This window comes from Rousettus aegyptiacus, unplaced genomic scaffold (genome assembly GCF_014176215.1).
Source record: "Rousettus aegyptiacus isolate mRouAeg1 unplaced genomic scaffold, mRouAeg1.p scaffold_m13_p_8, whole genome shotgun sequence".
Taxonomy (NCBI): Eukaryota; Metazoa; Chordata; class Mammalia; order Chiroptera; family Pteropodidae; genus Rousettus; species Rousettus aegyptiacus.
The window spans coordinates 112,543,505-112,565,673 of record NW_023416311.1 but is presented as its reverse complement, the minus strand read 5'-3'; the positions used below and the strand labels follow the sequence as shown (position 1 = coordinate 112,565,673).

General features: G+C 56.2%; 1 protein-coding gene across 3 annotated transcripts; it reads left to right on the top strand.

Moving 5' to 3' along the window:
- The first annotated feature begins 328 nt into the window (after positions 1 to 328).
- On the top strand, positions 329 to 20,569 carry EXOC3 (exocyst complex component 3). 3 transcript variants are annotated; one of them, XM_036225663.1, is made up of 13 exons: positions 329 to 351; positions 1,786 to 1,976; positions 3,482 to 3,701; positions 8,656 to 9,337; positions 11,120 to 11,237; positions 11,842 to 11,967; positions 12,972 to 13,072; positions 15,265 to 15,375; positions 15,459 to 15,609; positions 16,674 to 16,796; positions 18,807 to 18,968; positions 19,417 to 19,544; positions 20,214 to 20,569. In XM_036225663.1, exons 2-13 carry the CDS (start codon positions 1,833 to 1,835, stop codon positions 20,383 to 20,385), a joined length of 2,238 nt encoding a protein of 745 aa, XP_036081556.1. In that variant the 5' UTR covers positions 329 to 351; positions 1,786 to 1,832; the 3' UTR covers positions 20,386 to 20,569. The 3 variants fall into 3 exon arrangements, with proteins under 3 accessions (XP_036081556.1, XP_015980163.2, XP_036081555.1); XM_016124677.2 differs by lacking the exon at positions 329 to 351 and adding an exon at positions 454 to 781; XM_036225662.1 differs by lacking the exon at positions 329 to 351 and adding an exon at positions 454 to 1,007.
- The last annotated feature ends 1,600 nt before the right edge of the window (positions 20,570 to 22,169 follow it).

Below are 22,169 nucleotides of genomic sequence, written 5' to 3'. Positions count from 1 at the left end.
CCCGGCCGGGCCGAGTCCGGGTCAGCGTCCGGGCGCGCCGGCCGCGGCTCGCGAAGAAGCTGCGAGGGACACGCAGACGGCGCGGCGAGTGACGCGGGACGGGCCGCCGGCCGCGACCCGCCGTGCTCGGCCGTCTCCGGAGCGCCCGCCGCCCCGGCGCCGACCCCGCCCGGGACGGGCGCGCGCAGAGGGCAGGTGCTTCGGCCGTGGGCGCTGAGGGCACGCGCGGCGAGGGGACGCGGGGTGACGCCCTGCCGGCGGGAGCCCCGGGGGCGGGGCCCCCTTCCGGTCGCGCGGCCGGAAGCGGAAGTGGCGCGCCCTCTCACTTCCGGGCGGGCGGTGGCGCGGACGGTGAGGCGGCGGCAGACGGGCCGGGGTCGGGCGGGCTGCGGGCCCTTGGGCGGCGGGCGCCGGGGCGCCTCGGCCGCCGCCCCCGCCCGGTGGCCCCAAGGCTGCTCGGGCCCCCGGGACCCCGCGGTGTCCCCTCCTGAGGAGCTGCCCGACCGGCCCCGAGGGCGCCCGCTGCCCCCCGGCGTCGGCGGCCGGGGGCTGCGGGCCGCACCCGGCCCGAGGCGCGGTCTGAGTGGCCGCCGGCCCTGTCCCCGCCCGACGCCCTCCTGGGCGACTCCGCCGCGAGCGGCGGTCCTGCCGCTTCGTGCGTGCGGGATGCTGGAGACGGCGGAACTGGGGAGGCGGAAACGAGGCCGCGGACGCGGGCGGATGTCGCTCGGAAACGCAGCGGGAAGGCGGGGGCCCTGCCGGGAGCGCCTGCCCCTGCAGGGTGGGCTTTGAGGCGGCGGCCTCGGGCCTCTTGTCCTGGCCGTTTTGGATTTTCTGCGTTGGTGCAGAACTTCAAAATCAGAAAAGAATGACGGTTTGCAGCAGCTGCGTTTGAAGGAGAAATCATGCACAAACGAATTTTTTAAGACAGAGCACTTGGGAATCCGTGGATTTCCATGTTATTCTGAAAGCATGTGGGAATGGGGAATGAGAAGTTTAGGGAGACGGTGGGTCTTTTTCATATCTTTGAGAAGTCGTGTGCAGGAAAACCCGCATGGAAATGGAAGTTAAACAGCTGAAGTCAAGGGGAACCCGTTCTCATTGACCCCGACATTTGCCAGACACTCACCAGATATCCCTTCTGCTCCATGACCAGGATGTCGGAGTGGGGCTTGAAGGCGGGTTTGCTTGGTATCGGGGCACCTGTGCCCTGTACCTTGTACCTGAGCTGAGGAGGACCTGTGCCTCTGCCTCTCCTCTTTGTTTCCTAGGGCTGTTAAATGATTGGAAATGGGATTTTGAATGCTACAGACAGTTGCGACTTTTGCGGGGAATCGTAGGGTGTGTGCTAGGGCCTCAGCTGGGGGTGGTGAGGTGTGTGCTGTCCCTGTGCCTTCATGTCCTCACTTAGGCCTCCTGGCATAGCTGCCCCGCCAGCGTGGCCAGGCAGTGCGAGGGCTTCTCTGTCAGGGGAGAGAAGTGCCTTGGACTGGCATCTCATGCTGAGTGGTCTGGGGTCCACACAGTGACACCTCCGTACGTTCCCGTCTCGTCCCTGGGCACACCCCTGCTCCACTTAGAGGATGTGCTCCGTGTTGACTTCCGAGGGTATTTCGGATTAAAGAGTCGATAATCCTCATTCGCTGTTCTCTTGGGCATAGTGATTTCGTGGTCTCAGACGCTCTCCTATAGCTCCATTATGAACACTGACTGCAGGTTTTCTACCTGACATTTCCATCTTCCTAACTTGTCTCCTGTCCTGTCCTCTCCCCCCCATGCACACAGGGCACCTCTGGTATGACAGGCCCGGACACTTCGCCTGCTTTCTAACTATGGAGGAGACCGGCCGGGAGGCTGTGGCGACCGCGGTGCAGAGGGTGGCCGGGATGCTCCAGCGGCCGGACCAGCTGGACAAAGTGGAGCAGTATCGCAGGCGAGAGGCCCGGAAGAAGGCCTCCGTGGAGGCCAGACTGAAGGTACGAGGCCTGAGAGGCCGTGCGCACCCGCCTCCTTCTAGGCGGCGCAGTCATTATCCTCAAGTTTCAGGTGCCTGCTAAACGTCATTTTCACTCTGCTAAGTTAGACTTTGTGGTGACGTGGAAAGGGGCTGCGTGAAGTATCACCTTCCTTGCCCGCGTTCCTTGCGACGGTGCACCCCCGATCGCTAGGTTTATAGATAAGAGTATGGAATGATGAAAACACCTGAGAAACGACTTTTTTTAAGTGCCATTTAGCTTTTTAAAAAACACTGGAAGAATCCCAGTTCTTAATCGCTAGCTGTCCTGCGAGAGCTCCCAGGAGTTTTGTTTCCACCACGTGGGCATGTGCAGCAGGCCAGCCGTGTGCCCGGGTCCTGGGTGGCAGGGAGGACAATCAGACATATTCCGTGAGAGCGTGAGAGTGCGTGTGGCGAGAGAAAATCATTCTCAAGGTTTTTCATGATTTGAATTGGCTTTCAGCTTAGTTCACGTGAAGAGGTGAAGTATGGGTAAAACATGCACGTTCGTACAGTTGCGAAGTGTTCAGACCCGGCCTGCCGTGGCTGATAGGCACAGAACAGTCTTGGGTCTTGTCTCTGAGGAAAGTTCATTCTCACGCTGATCCGGCAGTGAGGTCAGTGCGCCCCTCGCAGACCTGTCAGCGTCTAGGTGGGGTCACAGCCAGCCGGGGAGGCGGGGTGAGGCCGTTCATTTGTACCGAGGGAGCATCAGAACCTGCTGCATGGATTCGAAAGCAGTTCCGTATTTAGTTTTGAACTAGTGTGGACCTGCCACAATTTTCATTAGAGTTTTAATCCGCTCTAGGGACTTGTCTAATGAATAACAGTTACTGGCTATGACTCAGAAACCTTGTTGTCTGTTAGAGTCATCATTAATTATTCTAAATGCACCTCATGCTCCCTGGTCCTCCCCACCTGCCCACCTGCTGCTGCTCCGTCGTGCCCTCCCCCTTCTGATGGCAGCTCGTGGGGTAGCATTGCGGGAGCCTGTGGTGTGAGTCTGATCCCCAGACGCACCAGCCCTGCCCAGTGGGGCTGGCTGCCCCTGAGCTGAGCCTGGTTCGGGCCACGTGGCAGGAGACTCCTCCCCGCTAAGCTGACAGTTATCTGCACCTAGAGAAGGCCTCTCAGGAAGCTGAGAAGCAGCCAGGAGGTCAGGCGAGGGCCCTTCTGAAGGGGCCACGTCAGGGGCGGCAGCGGGCCCTCGGCGTGCCCTCAGTGTTGCGCGTCACGTTCAGGCTGAGGGTCTGGGTGACGAGTGGTGTGAGGCTTTCTCAGAAAGCTGTAAAAGCACTGTTGTTCTGTGCCAAGGCAGCCAAGAAGAAGGAACAGTTACCTCGGGACTCACGTGGGTCCTCGTGGAGTTTTATTCCCTTTTCTCTGGGGAGCGACTGTCCCTGCTGCTGAGCCGTCTCCCCGGCGCTCGGCCTCGCGCAGGCGGGTGCGGCTGCCCAGCCCCGCTCAGCGCCGTGTCTCCCCCAGGCCGCGATCCAGTCGCAGCTGGACGGGGTACGCGCGGGCCTGAGCCAGCTGCACAGCGCGCTGCATGACGTGAAGGACGTGCAGCAGTCCCTGGCCAACGTCAGCCAGGACTGGCGGCGGAGCATCAACACCATCGAGAGCCTCCGGGACGTGAAGGACGCCGTGGTGCGGCACAGCCAGCTGGCCGCCGCCGTGGAGAACCTCAAGAACATCTTCTCAGGTAGCTGGGCTGTGGCGGGGGCGTCGTGCCCACGGCTCTCGCCTGGGCTTCACTCTGGGGGTGACGCGGAGGCGGGTCTGGCTGCTGAGCAGTGTGTCTCCCAGACCTGTCTCAGGGAGGACAGGTGTGGCTTCTGCTCGCACCATTAGCTTCTCACTGTGAGCGTGGATGGAGATGCCAGCCGAGCAGGTAAAGGCCAGCAGCTCTGCGCTTGCCAGGACGGAGGCACGGGGCCGGGTACCGGGACAGGTGCCTGCGGGCTGGCTGCCTCAGTGGCAGAGTGGCTGTCAGAGCAGCAGAGCACCGGACCACCAGGGGCAGAAGGAGCAGGACAGCCACCCCCCTGGAAGGAGGCTCATGGTCTGGGAGAGCCGCCCTGTAAACGGGGTCGGGGAGCAAAGGGTCGGGGAGCGGGCCCAGATGGAGAGGTGATTAAGCGTAGAGAGCAGCCCTCCCCAGGGGGAGGCTCTCCACGTCCTGGTCCTGGCGGGGGCCTGGGCTGTGGGACGGTGTGGGGACACACAGCACTCTCCCAGCACCTCCGTCCGTGGGAAGAGTGCTCTGTGGCTTATTGGGCAAGGGGTCAGCTGTCGCCTGAACGGGGCCCTGTTGTATCCAGCACAGCCTCTCTCCACGGTGCTGAGATAGGAGCTCCTCGTCCATCTCTCCCCTCGTCCCCTCACCTCTGTCAGTGTCACCAGCATCCCAGCAAGAAGCCTTGGGATGGCGTGGCCCCTTCCCTCCCATTGTCCCGTGCCTGGTCTCAGCGAGTTCCTTCTGCTTTTCCCCGAACCCTGCCTGACCCCTGCATGTGATCGGGCACAGTTCTTCCCATCCGTCCACCGCTGTGAGCCCACCTCACCGGTGGCCTTGCTGCTGCCACGTCGTGCCTTGGTGACCTGTGCCCTGCTCAGCCCTCGTTCCACGGGGCTCACACCTGTGTCCAATGGCAGCAGTGCTGAGCGCCTGGCCCTGTCACTGTCTGCGGCCTCCTCTTCCTGGGGCCGTGCTCTGAGTTGCTTCTGTTCCCCGCCCATGAACGACACGGCTGCCAACTCCATGTGGACGGATGCCTAGGAAGCAGCTAGTCTGGGTGACTGTTGACCGCCCCGAATTGGAATAAGGTCCCCAGACCAGAATCTCCTTCGTGAGACGCAGCCAGTGCCTTCCTGGTTAACCCCCCTCTCCCTCTGATTTCCTGTTGACTGACGTGTCCTCCCACCTGTACAGCTAACGCCAAACGGCCACAAAGTCCCTTTGGTGGAAGCAGCTCATCCACAGACATTGCAGTAACCTTATTCCCTTGGCAAATGCACATGCCCGCGTGGCACACGTGGTTTCTGTCAGGAGCGGATTTTTCTTGGGAGGGTGTTTTACTTGTCTCGCTCCCTTCAGACTCGTCTTGGTGCCTTAATTCAGTCGCGCTGGGCACACCACCTTTCCCCTGCTTTTTAAATGTAAAGTACATGAAATGTCACATGTACCACTTTGACCCTTGGCCCAGTTTGGTAGCATTAAGCCCTTCCCTGCTGCGCAGCCATCACCACCGCCCTCTCCCCAACTCACCTGACAGGCGGAGCCTCTTTGTGCAGCGCTGTGCGTCAGTTCCACCTCAAAACTGGAAAACCCAGAACCCCGCGCCTGCTGGGCGACGGCCCCGCCGCCCCTCCCGCCCCTCCCGCCAGCCCGTACTAGTTAGATGGCCGCTGAGAGTCTCTGTTCCCTCGCGAGTTAGCCTCAGTAGGTTGTGTGTTTCTAGGAGTTTGCCACTCAGTCTAGGTCACCCACTGGTCACGGTGTTCTCTTATCATTTTTTCTGTAGAATTGGTAGTAATGTTCTCATTCTCATTTCGGATTTTAATATTTGAGGCTTCTTATTTTTCTTAGTCCATCTAGCTCCAGGTTTGTCCATCGTTGATCTTTTTAAAGAATCGCCTTTTTTTTTTTTAATTTTTTCTCTATTTTTCTGTTTTCTGTTTTGTTTATTTCTGCTCTAGTCGTTATTTCCTTCCTTTTGTTAGCTTTGGGTTTAGCGTGTTCTTTTTCTAATTCTTTAAATTGTAAAGTTAGCTTTGTCGATTTGAGATCTTCCTTTTTTAATGTTTTTATACCTATTTCTCCTTTAGTACTGCTTTTTTTGCATCCCTTAAGTTTTGGTATTTTGTGTTTTCATTTTCATTTGTCTCTATTTTCTCATTTTCCTAGTGATTTTTTTCTTTGACTTATTAAGAGTATTATTTAATTTTCACAAACTTAGGAATTTCTCATCTGTTAAGATTTCTAACTTAATCCATTGTGGTCAGAGAAGCTGTTTGTATGTTACTTCTTCTTTAAAAATCTCTTGAGATTTCATTTGTAGCCTAACCTGTGGTCGTTCCTGGAGAAAGTCCCATGTGCACTTGAGAAGAGCGTGGAGTGTTATGTGTGTCTGTTAGAGCTGGGTGGTTTGTCGTGGTGTGTAAATCCGTTGTTTTCTTCTGTTTCGTGGTTCTAGCCGTTGCTGTGAGTGGACTATCGAGGTTTCCGACTGTCGTCATATAGCCGGGTGTTTCTCCCTCCGGTTCCATCAGCTCTGCCTCGCATGTTTTGGTGGTCAGTAGTGCGTGAATGTTTGTAATTGCATAGTCTTGCTGTAGCGAACCTTTTGTTAGTATATACTTTCTTGTCTCTCGTAATTTTTTTTTTATTCCAGGTCTGTTTTGTCTGACAATAGTTTAGCCACCCCTGCTCTCTTTTGGTTACTGTTTCCATGGAGTATCTTTCCATCCTTTCACTTTCAATGTGTTTTTGCCTTTGGATCTCAATTGGGACTCCTGTCAACAGCATACAGCTGGGTCGTATGATTTTTGTCAATTCTGCCAATCTCTTTTGAATGGAGAGTTTAATCTATTTACATTTAAAGTGGTTAATAAAGAGAAACTTAATTTCGTCATTTTCCCATTGCTTTCTATATGCCTTGTAGCGTGTCTTGTCCTTCATTTTCTGCATTACTGTCTTTTGTATTGAGTTGATCTTTTTGTGGGGAAACATTTTAATTCCTTTCTCATTTCCTTTTGTGCGTATTCTATAGCTGTTCTCTGTGGTTCCCATGAAGGTTGCATTTAACACCGTAAATTTCTTAGACTCTGATTTGAATTTATGCCAGCTTCACTTCAAAACATTCAGAACTCTGCTCCTCTCCAGCTCCGTCCCCACCTCCTTTCGGTCATTGATGTCACAGGATTACATCTTTATATGTGTGTCCAGAAACATAGATGGATTTTTTAAACGGATTAGTCTCTTAAATTATGCAGAAAACAAAATGTGGCATTATGAACCAGAGTTACAGAAATACAAGCTTTGGAATAATTTTTTTTGCTCTCAATGTGTTGGTCTCTTAAATTATATAGCATAAAAAATAGAGTCACAAACCAAAGTTAAAATAATACTGGCTTTTACAATAACCCACTTATTGACTTTTCCCGGGGTCTCTATTCCTCCCTGTGGCTTCGAGTTGGTGTCTCGTGCCCTCTCACCTCGCCCCCAGGACCCCTGGAGCATCTCTTGTGGCTGGGGCAGGTCGTCAGAGCTCCCTCAGTGTCCCCGTTGCTCCTTCGCTTCTGAAGGACGGTTTTGCCAGATGTAGGACCCTCGGATGACAGCCCTTCCTTCTAGCACTTTGAATATGCCAGCCCCCTGTCTTTTCTCCAGAGTGTCCGCTGACAACCTCACTGACGACCCCTTACAGGTGACGAGTTGCCTCTTGCTGTTTTCAAAACTCTCGTCGTCTTTGGCTTTCAGTAGTTCAATTATGATGTGCTTGGTGTGGGTCTCTGAGCTCTTCCTCCTTAAAGTTCGTTGAGCTTTTGGATGTTTACTCTTGTCTTTCATCAAATTTGGTAAATTTTCCACTATTATTCAGATAATCTCTCTGTCCTTTTTTCTCCTCTTCTGAGATTCCCACGGGGCACATGCCGGTCAGCTTCACGGTGTCCCCGAGGCCCCTTTGGTCCCAGTCGCTCGTCTGTAATGTTTTCCCTTGTGCTGCCTTCAGGTTCGCTGACTCTCTTCTGTCTGTTCAGATGTGCTTTGAATCCCTGAAGTAAAATTTTTATTGCAATTAATGTACATTTTTTAGCGCTTTAATTTTTTTTGGTTTCTTTAGATTTTCTGTCTCTTCGTTTACATTTCCATCTTTTTTTGTGTGTCGTCTTCCTGACTCTCTCCACGTCCTTCTTAGTTCCTTGAGTGTCTGTTAGGCTCATTTTAGAGTCTTCATCGAGTCGCTCCACCGTCAAGTCTCTTCAAGGGTCGTGTCTGCTGGGTCATTGTCTCCCAGGAGCCTCCGCACACCAGGTCTTCTCAGGTCTCTGAGCCGGCACCTGGCCTGGCCTGCATGGCCGCTTTCCGAGTCTGCATTTAAACGTCCTAGTCTTTAAACATCTGCTTCCAAAAGGGAAAAGGAGAAAAACAAAGGAGTGAAAAGGCACTGGCCTTGTAAGTCCCCTGAAAGTCATTTCAGTTGGCAGGTGGCGGCTTGCAACGATGAGAGGGTAGAATAGCAGTGGGGCCCGCCTCCATGTCCGCACCCCCGTGACCAGAAGCAGCAGGCAGCACTTGGAGCAGAGACCCCTGATGGTTGGAGGACAGGGTCCCTTTGGAGTACCCTGGCTCCTGCAAGCTGTGTGCAAGCTGCCGTAGGGACATGTGGCCGGCCTGGTTGGGGGCTGAGTAGGTGCTGCTGTGCTAAGAGCCAAAATTGACCAAATTGGCTGCTGGGTCCTGTCCGAGCCTCCCCGGAAGCTGTAAGCTTAAAGTAGACCGTAGAGTTCCAGAACAGTCTATTGTGTAGGTTCTGCCCCCGTGGTCGCCCAGGTGGGGAGCTGGAGTCCTGGTGTCTCCGGCCCCGCTGTCCCTCAGGCCCCTTCCCTGTCTCACCTGGTTTTCACGGTGCCACCCTGTGCCTTTTCCCTAGTGCCTGAGATTGTGAGGGACACGCAGGACCTCACAGAGCAGGGAGCGCTCTTGCAGGCCCACCGGAAGCTGATGGACCTGGAGTGCTCCCGGGACGGGCTGATGTACGAGCAGTACCGCCTGGACAGCAGGAACACCCGTGACATGACCCTCATCCACAGCTACTTTGGGAGCACGCAGGCACTCTCGGACGAGCTGGCCAAGCAGCTGTGGATGGTCCTGCAGAGGTCGCTGGTCACCGTCCGCCGCGACCCCACCTTGCTGGTGTCCGTTGTCAGGATCATAGAAAGAGAAGAAAAGATTGACAGGCGCATACTTGACCGAAAAAAACAGACTGGTTTTGTTCCTCCCGGGAGGCCCAAGAGTTGGAAGGAGAAGATGTTTGCCATCTTGGACAGAACCGTGACCACCAGAATCGAGGGCACACAGGCAGACACCAGGGAGTCCGACAAGATGTGGCTCGTCCGCCACCTGGAGATCATAAGGAAGTATGTCTTGGATGACCTCGTCGTGGCCAAAACCCTGATGGTGCAGTGTTTTCCTCCGCATTATGAGATTTTCAGGAACCTCCTGAGCATGTACCACCAGGCCCTGAGCACGCGGATGCAGGAGCTTGCCTCAGAAGACCTGGAAGCGAATGAGATCGTGAGCCTGCTGACGTGGGTCCTGAACACCTACACGAGGTAAGCGCAGCTTCACAGGTCGTGTTTGCTTGTGCGTAGAAGCTGTGAAAACACGCGACCTCTCTGCAGCACGGCGGCTTTGCTCTGGGCAGGTGCTCAGTCCCTGGGGGCGTTGTCCTCTGGGGGATGGCCCATCCCGAGGGCTTATACGTGAGGTCAGGGCCCAGCCTCCGATTGTTTGGGTGGCGCCCCTGCCCTGACGTCTGGTTGTGTCGCGCAGTTCAGGTTGGGCTTGAGTGTCCGCTGTGCAGTCACGCTCGTCCTCCTCGAGGTGACGTGAGCGGCTGGTTTCGCCCGTCAGACTGGTGAGGGCAGGTGAGGACACGTGGGCCCAGGAGATCTGAGAGTCACGTGGCGGGTGAGGAGATCCCGGCTCACTCCCCCCACCCCCTCCCCAGGTTGGTTTCCTCTCCTCACCTGCATGCTGGGAAATCTGTTTCCCTCTTACTTTTCAGCCTTGAGGCTTTGTCACTTCGCAGGAGGCACAGGAGCAGTTTCGTTTACCTATTAGTTTGAGGTAGGATCTGAAAAACGATATTCCTTAAGGTTAGCTAGCTGAGAGGAAAACATTTTAATTTTGCTTGGTTTTATAAATAGAAAACAGTGTTAAGTGCTATATTAGCATTTTTTTGGCTTATCTTGTTGCTAGTGTGTAGAAATTAGTTAAAGCTTGTTTTAGCAGCAAGGTTTTAGGACTTTGTGTTTTGTTGGTAACTGCTTAGCAGAGAATGTGAACATTTCAACGTGGCATTATAGAGAGGTCTGTTCTCTTAATGACGGTCGCTATGGCTGGAGCTTGGGTAGCTCCTGTGTGCTGCCCTCGTGCAGCTGCCGTGGTCACCCTGTTCAGCGGGGACCTCCCTGCAGCCTGGGCCTGCACCTGTCACCCATGAGGACGGCACCATTATGATCGTCTTCGTTTTATACGTGAGGAAACCGAGGCACAGGGAGTGCCGTGCCCAGTTCACATGGCCAGCCAGTGGGGAGCAGACTCCAAGTCCAGGCCCTGGGCCTCGCCCATGCTCCCACCCCTGACCCTGGGCCGTGCGTTTGTGGGACGTGCCTAGTCTTGTGTGTCGGCTTTGTTGTTGCTTGCTGCGCTGTGAGCCGAGATCTGTTCTTGGGGACTCTCGGACAGCTTTCTGCGGGCTGTCCCGCTCTGTCGTGCAGGACATTCTCATAGGAAAGCTGACCGTTCACACTACAAGCGCTGGCATGCCGAGTAAGGTTCTTGGGTGAAGGTAACCCGAGTTAAGTTAACAGCCTTTGCGCATTTGCAGAATTCTGCGAGGTGCTTTTTCACTGTGCAGGACCTCGGACTCCTTGTAGACAGGGGGCTGGTGTCACTGAAGGGCGTATTTAGGGAATGTGACTCAGGCACATGGATTTCCCGAGCACGTGAACCTAGGACTTCTGCGAACCGCACTGCACGCTCAGGTATCAGCCGGACTTTAGGAAGACTTTCTCTGACACGTGGCCCACAGCCCCAGCTCTGTGCGCATGGCAGACCGGGTGCAGTGGCCGTGCCTGGGTGTCATGCGCCTCTGCTAGAGCTCATTCTCCTGTCCACGCGTGCCCCCCTCCACCCCCACCCCGTCTCCCTGGAGGGTGCAGATGAGAGGACTCAGGGACTTCGCCCTCACGGAGACTTTTCTGGTGGCCCCTCCCGGGGGCAGGCTTGAGGGGGCTTGGGTGTTTGTGTGCGCAGAGAAGTAGCAGCACTTACCCAAGAATCTTCTGTCTGTTCCTGGCTGTTGGTCTTTCTCCTGGTTGGTGCCGTAGTGCAGAGATGATGGGGAACGTGGAGCTGGCCCCAGAAGTGGACGTCAGCGCCCTGGAGCCTTTGCTGTCCCCACACGTGGTCTCTGAGCTGCTGGACACGTACATGTCGACTCTCACTGTGAGTAGGACGGTGCGGGCCCAGGGCACAGACGCTGCAGTGGCCCTGCCTGGACACTGGCCTCCTGAGGGTGCACGGGCTCCGTGTCTGGGGATCGGGTCTTGAAACGTGCGGCAGGCAGTTAGACGGGGGGCACGGCCTCGTCTCTGGCTGGAGGAGTGAGCCTGTCCTGTGCCCGGTGGCCAGTGAGACCCCGGGTGTCCTGCCGAAGTGCAGTGGCACCTGCCAGCCCAGGAGTGGGACGGTGGCATTTAGGGCACCGAGTGCTGCCTGGCGATCCCAGGCAGTCTCAGAGCATGGGGGGGCGGGGCCTGCTTCCTGGGCCAGTGCGCCGGCCACTAGACTGGGCCATCACCGAGCTGCAGAGGCCCCCGCGCGGGCCACACCTCTGCGCGTGAGGACGGTGCTGGTGCCCGCGCCGCCAGCGGCCTGTTCTCCAGAAGCTTTGGTCGGTGGAGGCTGGCGGGGCACCTCAGACGGCCTCTCTTGTGTCCCGTGTTTAGGAACAGGAACCCCTGCGGTGCTGGCCTGATTTCTGTGGCTGCTCCCTGGGCTCAGAGGGGCCTGTTCTCTCTTTCCTTCCTCTGGTGCTAAATTCCCTTAGTCGAACATCATTGCCTGGCTGCGGAAAGCTCTAGAAACAGACAAGAAAGACTGGGTAAAAGAGACATTACCGGAAGCCGACCAAGATGGGTACTACCAGACCACACTCCCAGCCATCGTCTTCCAGGTACCCCCGCAGGGCTCCCGGGGTCACGGCCGGGCTCAGCGGTCGGGTCTGCGCTGTTTACAGACACGCGGGCTCCTTGGTTCGCAGTGGAGACGGGGCCCCTGCTTGGGGCCCCTGCCCGGTGCCCTGCGCCGCTCCCGCCGGAACGCGGGAGGCGGAGGGGCACACCTGCCGTGTCGTTTTGCCCAGCTCACTTTAGTTTTCCTAATTCTTTCGAGTTTGAACTATGACCTAATTCTGTGCTATTTTGTGACGCTCTCGCTTGAGTTAACTTGTTTGAAGTTTCCTGCTGTAAACAGCCAAGATGTGTCTTTGTAAATACTACGAAACGGAGTCTAACCTGATGGGTTGAAGGAAGACTCCTGTAGATTTTGATGGTAGTCACGCATTCTCACGGTTAATCCACTCCTTCATGCGTGGCCTCCTGCTGGTGGCCCCCAGCATCCTTCTTCTTCTCTGGCCCATGGTCTTTTCTCCTCTTGACAGTAGGGGGGCTGAGTCCTGTTGGAATAGTCATGTGGCACTTGCCTGGCACGCTGGCTGGCAACACTGAGCGCTGGTGGCTTTTCTCTGGGTGACACCATCAGTGAGCCTCACCCTGTCTTTTCCTTTGGAAACTGACATCATGACAGCCCAGCTTCGACAGGGACCTGGGCCAAGGTCCGCCTGCCGGCCCTTCTCCTCAGCTCCAGCCTGGGTCCTGATTCTTCATAAGAAACCTACATCACAGATCACAGTGCAGCCCCTGGCACCCAGGCCACCTCCCTGGGCCCCATCTTCCACTCAGCACCCCTTTGTAGAGACCTGCCCGTTGGCAGGAAGTCAGGAAACAAGTTGCACGTTTTTACCGGGTGAGGATGTTGCTTAACTAACTTTATCTCTTAGGTGGCTTCATTTTTTTTCTCTGAACTTGAGTCACCCTAGCAAGCAATTGGCAAGGGCTTTGAATGACGGGAAACTGTGCTCTGGTGAGTCTGTCAGTTCATAAGTTCTTCGATTTTTAGATGTTTGAACAGAATCTTCAAGTTGCCGCTCAGATAAGTGAAGATTTGAAAACAAAGGTGCTCGTTTTGTGTCTTCAGCAAATGAATTCCTTCTTAAGTAGGTACGTATTTTTCCACTGTACTAGTTTAGAAAGTTTATTTTTCTGAAAATTAAAAGCAAAAATGTGTTGACCCTAATGTGCCTGACCAAAGAGCGGGAGCTAGGGCCGGCTGCCGCGCAGACTTGGTCACCGTGTCCTGCGGTGGGTCACAGTGGCTCCCCAGGGGCTCCGCGGGAGCAGAAGCAGGTCCTCAGGCCCTCGCCCTCCTTGTCAGCTGATCCCCTGGTGGGGGTGGCTCCCGCTGCAGAGGCGCTCTCTGGACCAGGGCTTGGGGACTGTGTCTTCAGGACACCTCCCTCTCCTTGAATTATTCATGAGGACCATTTGCTGACTTGTTCAGGAGTTAAGAGAATGACACCCAAATGTTGTCATCCAGGTCCAAAAGCTGTCCCTTTAAAGCCACCCCTGCCCCATTGGTGTCCCTCTCTCTCTGCGGAAGTAACTTGACGAGAATCACAGATGCCGTGACGTTTCCCCTGCATTCTCCACCCGAACTCCAGTGCCATCAGCCTGCTCCCAGGACCACCTGACACCAGCTTGTACCGGGTTGTCCCAGGGGTCGCAGACACGTCTCTATCGTGTGCGGCCCTTTGGGTTCTCAAGCCTCGTACCAGAGAGCAGCCCCTTCCCCTCTTTAAGCCATCGGCTTGTGGAGACGCACAGGTCATCCTGTGGGGTGACCAGCATTCTCCAGCCAGGTCTCAGAGCGCCATCTCCCCCAAACCACAAGTAGGCTCTAGTGGCTGTGGGTCCCCTGTGTTTGCCCGCCGTTTGGCAAGATCCCTGCCTCAGTGGCGTGTGGGCTCCACACGGCAGCACCGTGGGAGATACGCGGCCCTCTGCCCTGCTCTGGGGCTCGTGCCAGTAGTCAGGCCCCTCGTTCAGAGTCCCCACCAGCCATCCCTCGTGGGGTCACGGCCTGAGTAAGTCACTTTGTTAAAGGGATGAGGATTTTCCTGGAAAGAGGAAGTTTTCCTCACCTATGCACCTGCTCGGTTACCTGGCCCGCACTTTGGATGGGAAGGTAGAACAAGTACTGAATTATTTCCCTTTAATTGCGAATTCTTGCGGTTTTTAAAAACCTTTATTTTATTAGTTTCACGTATACAGTACATTGGTTAGACATTTATATAGTTTATGAAACGATCCCCCGATCGCGCTCTCGCCTCTGGCCCTCCACCTGGCCATCACCTTACTGCTGACTGCGTTCCCTGTGCCAGGCTCCCCATCCCCCTGACCATCTGTCAGCTACTGATCTGTACTTTAACCCATCACTCCATTCTCCCAGCCCCCCAAACCCCCTCTGTCCGTCACCAGACTGTCCTCTATATACGTGAGTCTAATTTGATTAGTTCTTTTGTTCCTTAGATTCTGCATATAAGTAAAATCTTAAGGTATTTGTCTTTCTCTGACTTAATTCACTCAGCATAATAATCTCCAGCTCCACCCATGTCATTGTGAATGGTAGGATTTCATTTTTTTAATGGACGAGTAGAATTTCATTGTGACGTGAACCGTACCTTCTTTACCCAGTCGTCTAGGTTGCTCTGTGTCTCGGCTGTTGTGAACTGTGCTGCCAGGAACACGGGGAGCACAGGCCTTTGCAGTCGCACGGGGCGCGCGGGTCCTTATGGCGACGCGGGGCGCCCGGATCTGTACAGTGTGCGCCTTTCTTAAGACCTGTAGAGCACGTCCTGTTACAGTCTTACGTGCATTTGAGACTGTGAAATAAGTTAAAAAACACAGCATGTGTCCATCCCTGTTGTTCATTTTCGTGACATCTAAGGAGTCTATTTTTACTTTGATCGCTTCAGGAAGAGTCTCAGAAACAGACCTTTTATCCAACGTGATAGTGTTCTTTCTCTGTACCATTGTCTGGGTTTCTAGGCAAATGGAGTCAGATAAAATCAGATACTTCTGCAGTTGCTCACAAACAAGTATTTCAGAATATTTGTGTAATCAGAATACTGAACCATATTTTAAAGCATGATACGAAATTAGTTTTTAATAATCCATTTAAGACACGCACTCTCTGCTTTTCTACTTGTATGGAGCTTCCAAAAAATTTATTTTTAAAGACAAGTCCAGCCGAGTGTTAGCGATGTGAAACTTACCTGCTAGATGTGGGTTCCCGTGGTGTTCGGAGCACGTCCTGCTTACCTTGTGACAGTGTTCTGTGGGCGTGTCCTCAGGTACAAAGACGAAGCCCAGCTGTACAAAGAGGAGCACCTGAGGGACCGGCAGCGCCCACACTGCTACGTGCAGTACATGGTCGCCATCATCAACAACTGCCAGACCTTCAAGTACGTGGCCTTCAGGTTGCGGACCCGGACAGGCGTGTGGAGACACTCGGCTGCTTCACTGAGCCTCGGCTGTTCCCTTGCAGAGAATCCATCATCAGTTTAAAACGGAAGTATTTACGAAGCGCTGGGGAAGACGGCGTGTCCGTGAGCCAGCCGAGCATGGACGGCGTCCTGGACGCCATTGCCGACGAGGGCTGCCGCAGCCTGTTGGAGGAGGTCTTCCTGGACCTGGAGGTGGGGCTCTGCTGTGGCGGGGGCGCTGTGTGGGCCGCGGGTGCGGGGTTTGGTCCCTCTGCCGCACGACCGAGTCAATGTCAGTGGACGGCGAACTAGAACCGAGCGTGCTGGTGGGGGACGGTCACGTCCGTTAGCAGAGTCTGGATACCAGAGCCAACTGAGGACTCGGGCTCGGTGCCTCCACGTCGCGTAGGCCCGTCTCAGTTTAAAGTAGATGCCAACAAAGCCGTGAGCAAAACGTGGTGAGCTGGTCTCGCAAGCCTCACGCACCGCAGACGAGTGAGGCTTCCTTCAGAAACGCAGAAGTGCTCCGCGATACCTTGGCAGAAAGCAGACTGCATTTAGAAAGTAAAGCACAGTCATCTCAGGTCCCCTGGAAAGGAGCTCCCAAGGATGCGTGGGGTCATTTCATGATGTCTGACTTTCTCAAAAATGGCTTAGAGCACAAATGAAATCCGTGCATTTGAAGTTATTTCAAAACCCAGAAAAAGACAATAAATAGAAAAGCAAAAGACATAAATAGCCGTTTCTCAGAAAAAAGGTAGCAGATGTCCTAAATATGAAACGAAATGCTCAGTCTTCCCAATCTTTGCAGAAATGCCGGTCAGAGCCGCACTGCGTGCTGCCGAGCGGGGCGCGAGTGGGCCTCGGAGGGCAGTGCGGAGCCAGGAACTGAGGTTTTATTTGGATACTTTTCGAGTAATTCCACTTTTAGGAATTTCATTTACAAGAATGTACAGATTCACTACAGCATTCTTTATGATTGTAGAATACGAAAAAATTTAAATGTCCGTCAGCATTGAGTAAATAGAGTATCTGTATAAAAACACGCAGTCGCTGGAGGTCGACGCGCACACGGTGGGCACCTGCGTGTGCACCCCTGGACGCGTGCACGCGCCAGAGCTCGTGGGCTGGAGCAGGGGCGGCAGCGCGTGCTGCTCTCCCGCCAGAGCACCTGTCGGACGTGCGCACCTCCCAGATGTGCGGTGCCTCCCCCCCCCCGGCGCGTGCGACTTGGGCACAACGTCGAGGTGATGCTCGCTGTGGTCTGTGCTTTTCAGCAACATCTCAGTGAGCTGATGACGAAAAAGTGGCTGTCGGGATCGAACGCCGTGGACATCATCTGCGTCACCGTGGAAGACTACTTCAATGATTTCGCCAAGATTAAAAAGCCGTATAAAAAGGTAAGAGCGAGGGGCACTGTCGCGTGATGTGAGTTCACCTGTGCTGGAGCCCACGTGGCATCTTGTGTCAAATCAGTTCCGTGAGTGGAAGTTCACAGGTGTCATTAACCCAAGGCAGGTCGACATCAGTGTCTGAAGATAAGCTGGAGGCAGAGGGGACAGGGCCTCTGGGTGAAGGTTGAGCCCTTTCACCTGACTTCCCTGCCTCCTGACTCCCCACGAAGCCCTCGCCAGGGGTGTGGGGCAGTGCTGTGGTGTTGAGAGAGGACCGGAGAGGGCGGTCCCCTCTTCAGACCCCCGCAGGGCGTCTGCAGGCTGCTGGCCATCGTCCTCCGCACAGGCCCCATGGGCACAGGGAGCCCCCGTGTCCTTCGCTGTAGGAGTCTCCTCCATGCCTACTGTGAGGCGCCACCATGTCCTCACCTAGGGCTTAGGCGTCTTTCTCAGACGTACTCAGGGCTTTGTGTAGGTCTTGCTGTTGTCGCTATTGAAAGTGTTACTTTGTAAGATCGAGCTTTGTAATGTAACTGGTTTCGATAAGTTGACCTGATATCCAGGTGCTTTCTAAAGCTTTCTGATTGTTCCACGGATGAGCTTTTCGGGTCTCTCTGTAGATAGGTGCATCTACGAACAGGGACGTGTGTATTTTTGTTTCTGGTCCGTCCAGTGTTTAGGGTGTCCCCCCATTTTGCCACACTGGACCCCCAGCCCTCTGGACTCCCTTGTCTAATTCCCAGTGGCAGGGGAGACCCCTTTCACCCTGCTGTGGAAGTGCTCGCAGCGAGGCGCAGGTGTCTTAGGCCCACCTGACTGACTGACGCCTCCCTTCACAGCCACCAGGAGCCTCTGGTGCCCAGAGGTCAGCGGAGCCAGCTCTGGTCAAGTTCGAATTTCTCGTCGCTTGCCCAGTTTTTGGTTCCACTTCTTTTTTTAAACGTTGTGCATGCTGACTTTGTTGTCGGGGTCTGGGTCCCACGTGTGGAGTCCTGGCTCCGGGTGCTTGTTGTCTTGGCCGACGCTCCGTCTTCGTGGCTCATCCCCTGGCACGGGTGGAGCGCGGGCCTGCCAGTGAACATGTTTGTCCCCGAGCTGGGGCGCGCACAGCGCACAGGTCTCCGCCCCTGGTCGTGGCCCCACACGGCTGCTGGGTGCCATCTTCCTGCTTGGGGCCCTTGGGGCTCCTCGAGTAGACGCAGCCCCTGTTGGTCTGGGCTGCGACGGTGCCCGTCAGGTCCTCGCAGCTTTACTTACGTGTCGCGGAGGCTGCCTGGTGCCATCTCCCTTTGTGCTCACGTGGTGTGGAGAGAACCGTGGCCTCTGACATGTCCCCAGACATGTGGACTCGGTTCCTCTTTCCTCTGAAGTTCAGTCTCCATTTCCACAGACTGGCAGTGAAACAGCCTCCCGTGGACACGGGGCGGCGTGTGCTTCATGCACGACAGTCCCATGCCGGCTGGGCCAGGTCCCCAGTCCCAGCCAAACCCACGCTCTGCGCAGGGTCAAGTGCTTGGAGATGCACGGGAGGGGACAGTATGAGGAGTGGCGGGCCCAAGTCACCGCAGGGAGGGCGTGAGCCCCCCGGGACGGGGTCTCCAGGCGGTGAAGCCGGCGCTGCGCCAGCCCACCTGGCAGGGAGTGCCCCGTGGCGACGTCTGCTGCTGGCAGGGCAGGGCACGGGGGGTGGGGGGGGGAGGCAGGCGTCCCGTTCCGGGGACTCCACTCCGTTCTCTTTCCTGAAGGGTCAGGTCCAGCGGGCGCCCGCTGCACGGGGCTCCTGCCGTGCTGCCGCCGCGTCCGTGTGACTTTCTCGTCACGCTGAGTTCCCGGTGAGCGCAGTGAGCGCCGTCGTGACCCGATAGGGGCAGGCTCGGGGTGGAGCTGGCTGGCCTGCTCTCTGCTCCGCGGGCTTGGCCGCCGTCCGTAGTGCCGACAGTGGGAGGGACGCCCGCCCTGCTCACGGCGACCTGCAGGACCGGGCTGTAGGTGGGCGCTGCCTGTCTGTCCCCGCAGAGGCTGACGGCCGAGGCGCACCGGCGCGTGGTGGTGGAGTACCTGCGGGCCGTCATGGCGAAGCGCATCTCCTTCCGGAGCCCCGAGGAGCGCAAGGAGGGCGCCGAGCGGATGGTCAGGGAGGCCGAGCAGCTCCGCTTCCTGTTCCGGAAGCTGGCTTCCGTGAGTGCTGGTGCCGGTCGCCGCCACGGGGGGTGTCGCTCTGGGCTGCTTCCTCCGTGTCCACCCCGGGGACTGCGCAGGCCCCTCGTTCAGGGTCAGTCATTTCAGGCACCAGGGACCGCTCGGTCCCGTCCTCGTGGGTTGGCGGCGTGTGTGCAGATCTGCCCGCCTGGTGTTGGGGCGCATGTACTCAGGGCAGCTGCTCCTAGAACTCTGGTGGCAGCATGTGGCCAGACTTCAGCTCCACGACACAGCGCTCACGCTCCCCCTTTCTCGGGGAAGACGTGGGGCCACTGCGTCTGTGCCGAGGGTGTGCAGGAGCAGCCTTGGGAGATCCCTAGGTGCTTACATGGGGGAGGAGGGCGCCGGGCTGGCCGGAGAGGGGTGGCAGGTGCAGCGTGCAGCTGCAGGCACTGGAGCTGCTGACCGCCTGCTCGCTCCCTTCCAGGGGCTCGGCGAAGAGGCGGACGGGTATTGTGACACCATCATGGCTGTCGCAGAGGTGATCAAGCTGACGGACCCGTCCCTGCTATACCTGGAGGTCTCAACTCTGGTCAGCAAGTACCCGGACATCAGGTGAGGGCAGAGCAGCAGGGTCTTCTGGGGTCCTGGGCGTTAGATGTGACCCTGCAGAGTGACTGTCTGGTGGGTCTGGTGCCTTCAGGGACAAGCTGTGCCAACAACAGCCGCAAGCAGGGGGCCTTCTGAGCCTGAAGGCGGGTGCGCCGTGTCTCCCACGCCTGCAGCCCCGCCTGGGTTGCGCCCCCCGGGCTCGGAGCAGGAGTGGGCCAGGCGGCGTCGTATGGGGCCTGGGAAGGGGGCTGAGCAGCCTGTTGTCAGGGGCTCGTGCTGTACTTGCGGCGGATTCGGAGAAGGGAGCATGTGCCGCGCTCAGCCAGGACGACCTGCAGCCTTCATGAGGGGCAGGGCCCGGGTCCCGTCACCTCGGCTGGCGTCCCCTCTGCGTGCTGCGGCTCAGCCTGGCTGCAGAGGGCGGGGCCTCACTCCCGGTGCACAGTGGCCGCAGAGGCTGAGGGATGCTGCCCGTGTGGACTCAGTGACCGTGGACTAGACACAACCGCAGTGACGGGGAGGCTCAGGCGTCTGTCCCTCTGCTGTGACTCAGGGACGTGCCATCCACCTGGGCCATCGATCCGTTCTCAGGCTGGGAAGGGGGTCCAAGTCGGTTTCTGGGGTGGCGGTGGCTGCGGTGCGCCCCATGCCCCCTGCTGTCTCCCCTGCCAGGGACGAGCACATCGGCGCGCTGCTGGCCATGCGCGGGGACGCCAGTCGGGACATGAAGCAGACCATCATCGAGACACTGGAGCAGGGCCCCACGCAGGCGAGTCCCAACTACGTGCCTATCTTCAGGGACATCACAGTCTCTGGTCTGAACGTGGCCAAGCTCCTCAAGTAGCCCGTTCCAGCCTGAGTCTCCCCCCCCCCCCCAGCAGCGCATGACGCTGGAGGCCAAGCGCCCTGGTGGCAGGTCCTGGCCACTCGCCGAGTCGGGGGTGAGTGTGAGCAGGCCCGGTCGCCTGCGCCCTGCGTGTGTCAGCACTCGCGCAGCTGCTGCTCAATAAAAGTGCTGCAGAGCGAGAGCTTCTGTGCGAGCTTTCTTACTGGGGTGTCGCTCAGCGCCCTACAGGGTCCCCCGGGTGTCCATGCGGCCCATTGCTCCTCACCCGCCCAGGCGACAGCAGCCGCCAGTGCCCAGACGCGGGACACAGCGCGGAGAGGCGGGAAAACGGCCCCCGTCCGACACGACCGTGAACTCACAAGACGACGCCTGGGAGAGTGAAGAGCTGGGAGGAGCCCGCAGGGTGCCGGGGCACGGCCCAGCCCACGTGTGCATCTCTGGCTTTCAGCCATGAAGGTCTGTCGTTTTAAGCCACCAGTTTGTGGCGCCTCCTACGGCAGCCCCAGGAAGCTCAGCCGAAGTGGCCGGGCGGACTCCTTGTAAACAGTATCTACGCGCTCGACTTCAATGCGCCGTTTTCTTTTTTATAATAAACATTCAACATTTTAACTATTAAAGTAAAAGGTACGACACCAGATTTTCAAGCATGACCTGCTGGAGATGATTTCCTGGGCGCCCCGTGTGGCTCCACCCGGGGAGGGGGCAGATCCACCCGGAGGGCAGGATCCACTGGGACATTTAGGGACAGAAACATAGTTCCATCTCTGCCTCCCTGACCAGCCTCATCATGACCCTGCAAAGACCTTGTTCACCTAGGCTCTGTCCTTCATTGTCCCCACCCAGCTCTCGTTTCAGCCCCCGGCCCACCACCTGGATGTTTCGGTGCTTTGTCCTCCCACACGGGCTGAGTGGGCATTGGTCCCACCCTTCCTGGGGCCTGTCCTCTGTGTGCAGTGACAGGTCTGAGTGAGTGGTAGGTGTCCATCAGTCTCTGCTGGGGAGGGACCAATTGCCAAGACCTGGCTGTGCCCACAGCTGTGCAGCTGTGTGTCCAGTGACCTCGCACTGGCCGGAAGGGCCACCTCTCTCTTCCGTCTCTCTCTGTCCCTCTCTGTCACACACACACACGCTTCGGCGTTTATCTCAGCACCAAAGCAATGTCTGCCTTCAGGAAACTGCTCTTCACATTATCTTTGTGAAGATTTCTCTTTGATAAACAAAGTTTGCACCAAAAAATGCCTTGAAACATTTTTAATAGACTTGATCAGGCAACCGTGGCAGGGTCCGTGACGGGCCCCCTGCCCAGGCACTGCCAACAGGACATTGGGGGAACTTTAAGGCATATCAATTGTGATTCGGGTTACGTAAAGATTGATTAAGATCACATTCACAAAATTACACAATTTTCGCCACTCAAAACATTTCAATTCATTCCAGTTCCAATAAAATCTTTTAAATCTTCTTTCACAATAGAAGATCAATAGTGCACAGTATGTGAGCACTGTGACAAAATTATTTTCGAGACACAGAAGTGAGAAATAGTGACTCCTAAATTTGTGTGTTTTGTAGTCTACCACAGAGTAGGCCAAAGTTCAGTATTAAATAAATAAGCATTCTTTCCTCATAAAAATTTACAACAGTTCTCCTAAGGAAATACATTCATAAGACTTTGTTTACATTGTTTTACAGTGACAATAGCGAGGATTCTCGTTTATGAAATGTATCCACAGTACTAGGATTTATAACTGTCGACAGACTCAGTTCTCTCGAGCACTGAAATG

What these genes read in the sequence shown, in the direction of transcription:
- EXOC3 (XM_016124677.2), top strand. Translation starts at nt 667, where the DNA reads ATGCTGGAGACGGCGGAACTGGGGAGGCGGAAACGAGGCCGCGGACGC. An exon ending in CCGTGGAGGCCAGACTGAAG is followed by an intron (nt 1,977 to 3,481) that starts GTACGAGGCCTG and finishes TGTCTCCCCCAG; the next exon opens with GCCGCGATCCAGTCGCAGCT. An exon ending in CCTCAAGAACATCTTCTCAG is followed by an intron (nt 3,702 to 8,655) that starts GTAGCTGGGCTG and finishes CCTTTTCCCTAG; the next exon opens with TGCCTGAGATTGTGAGGGAC.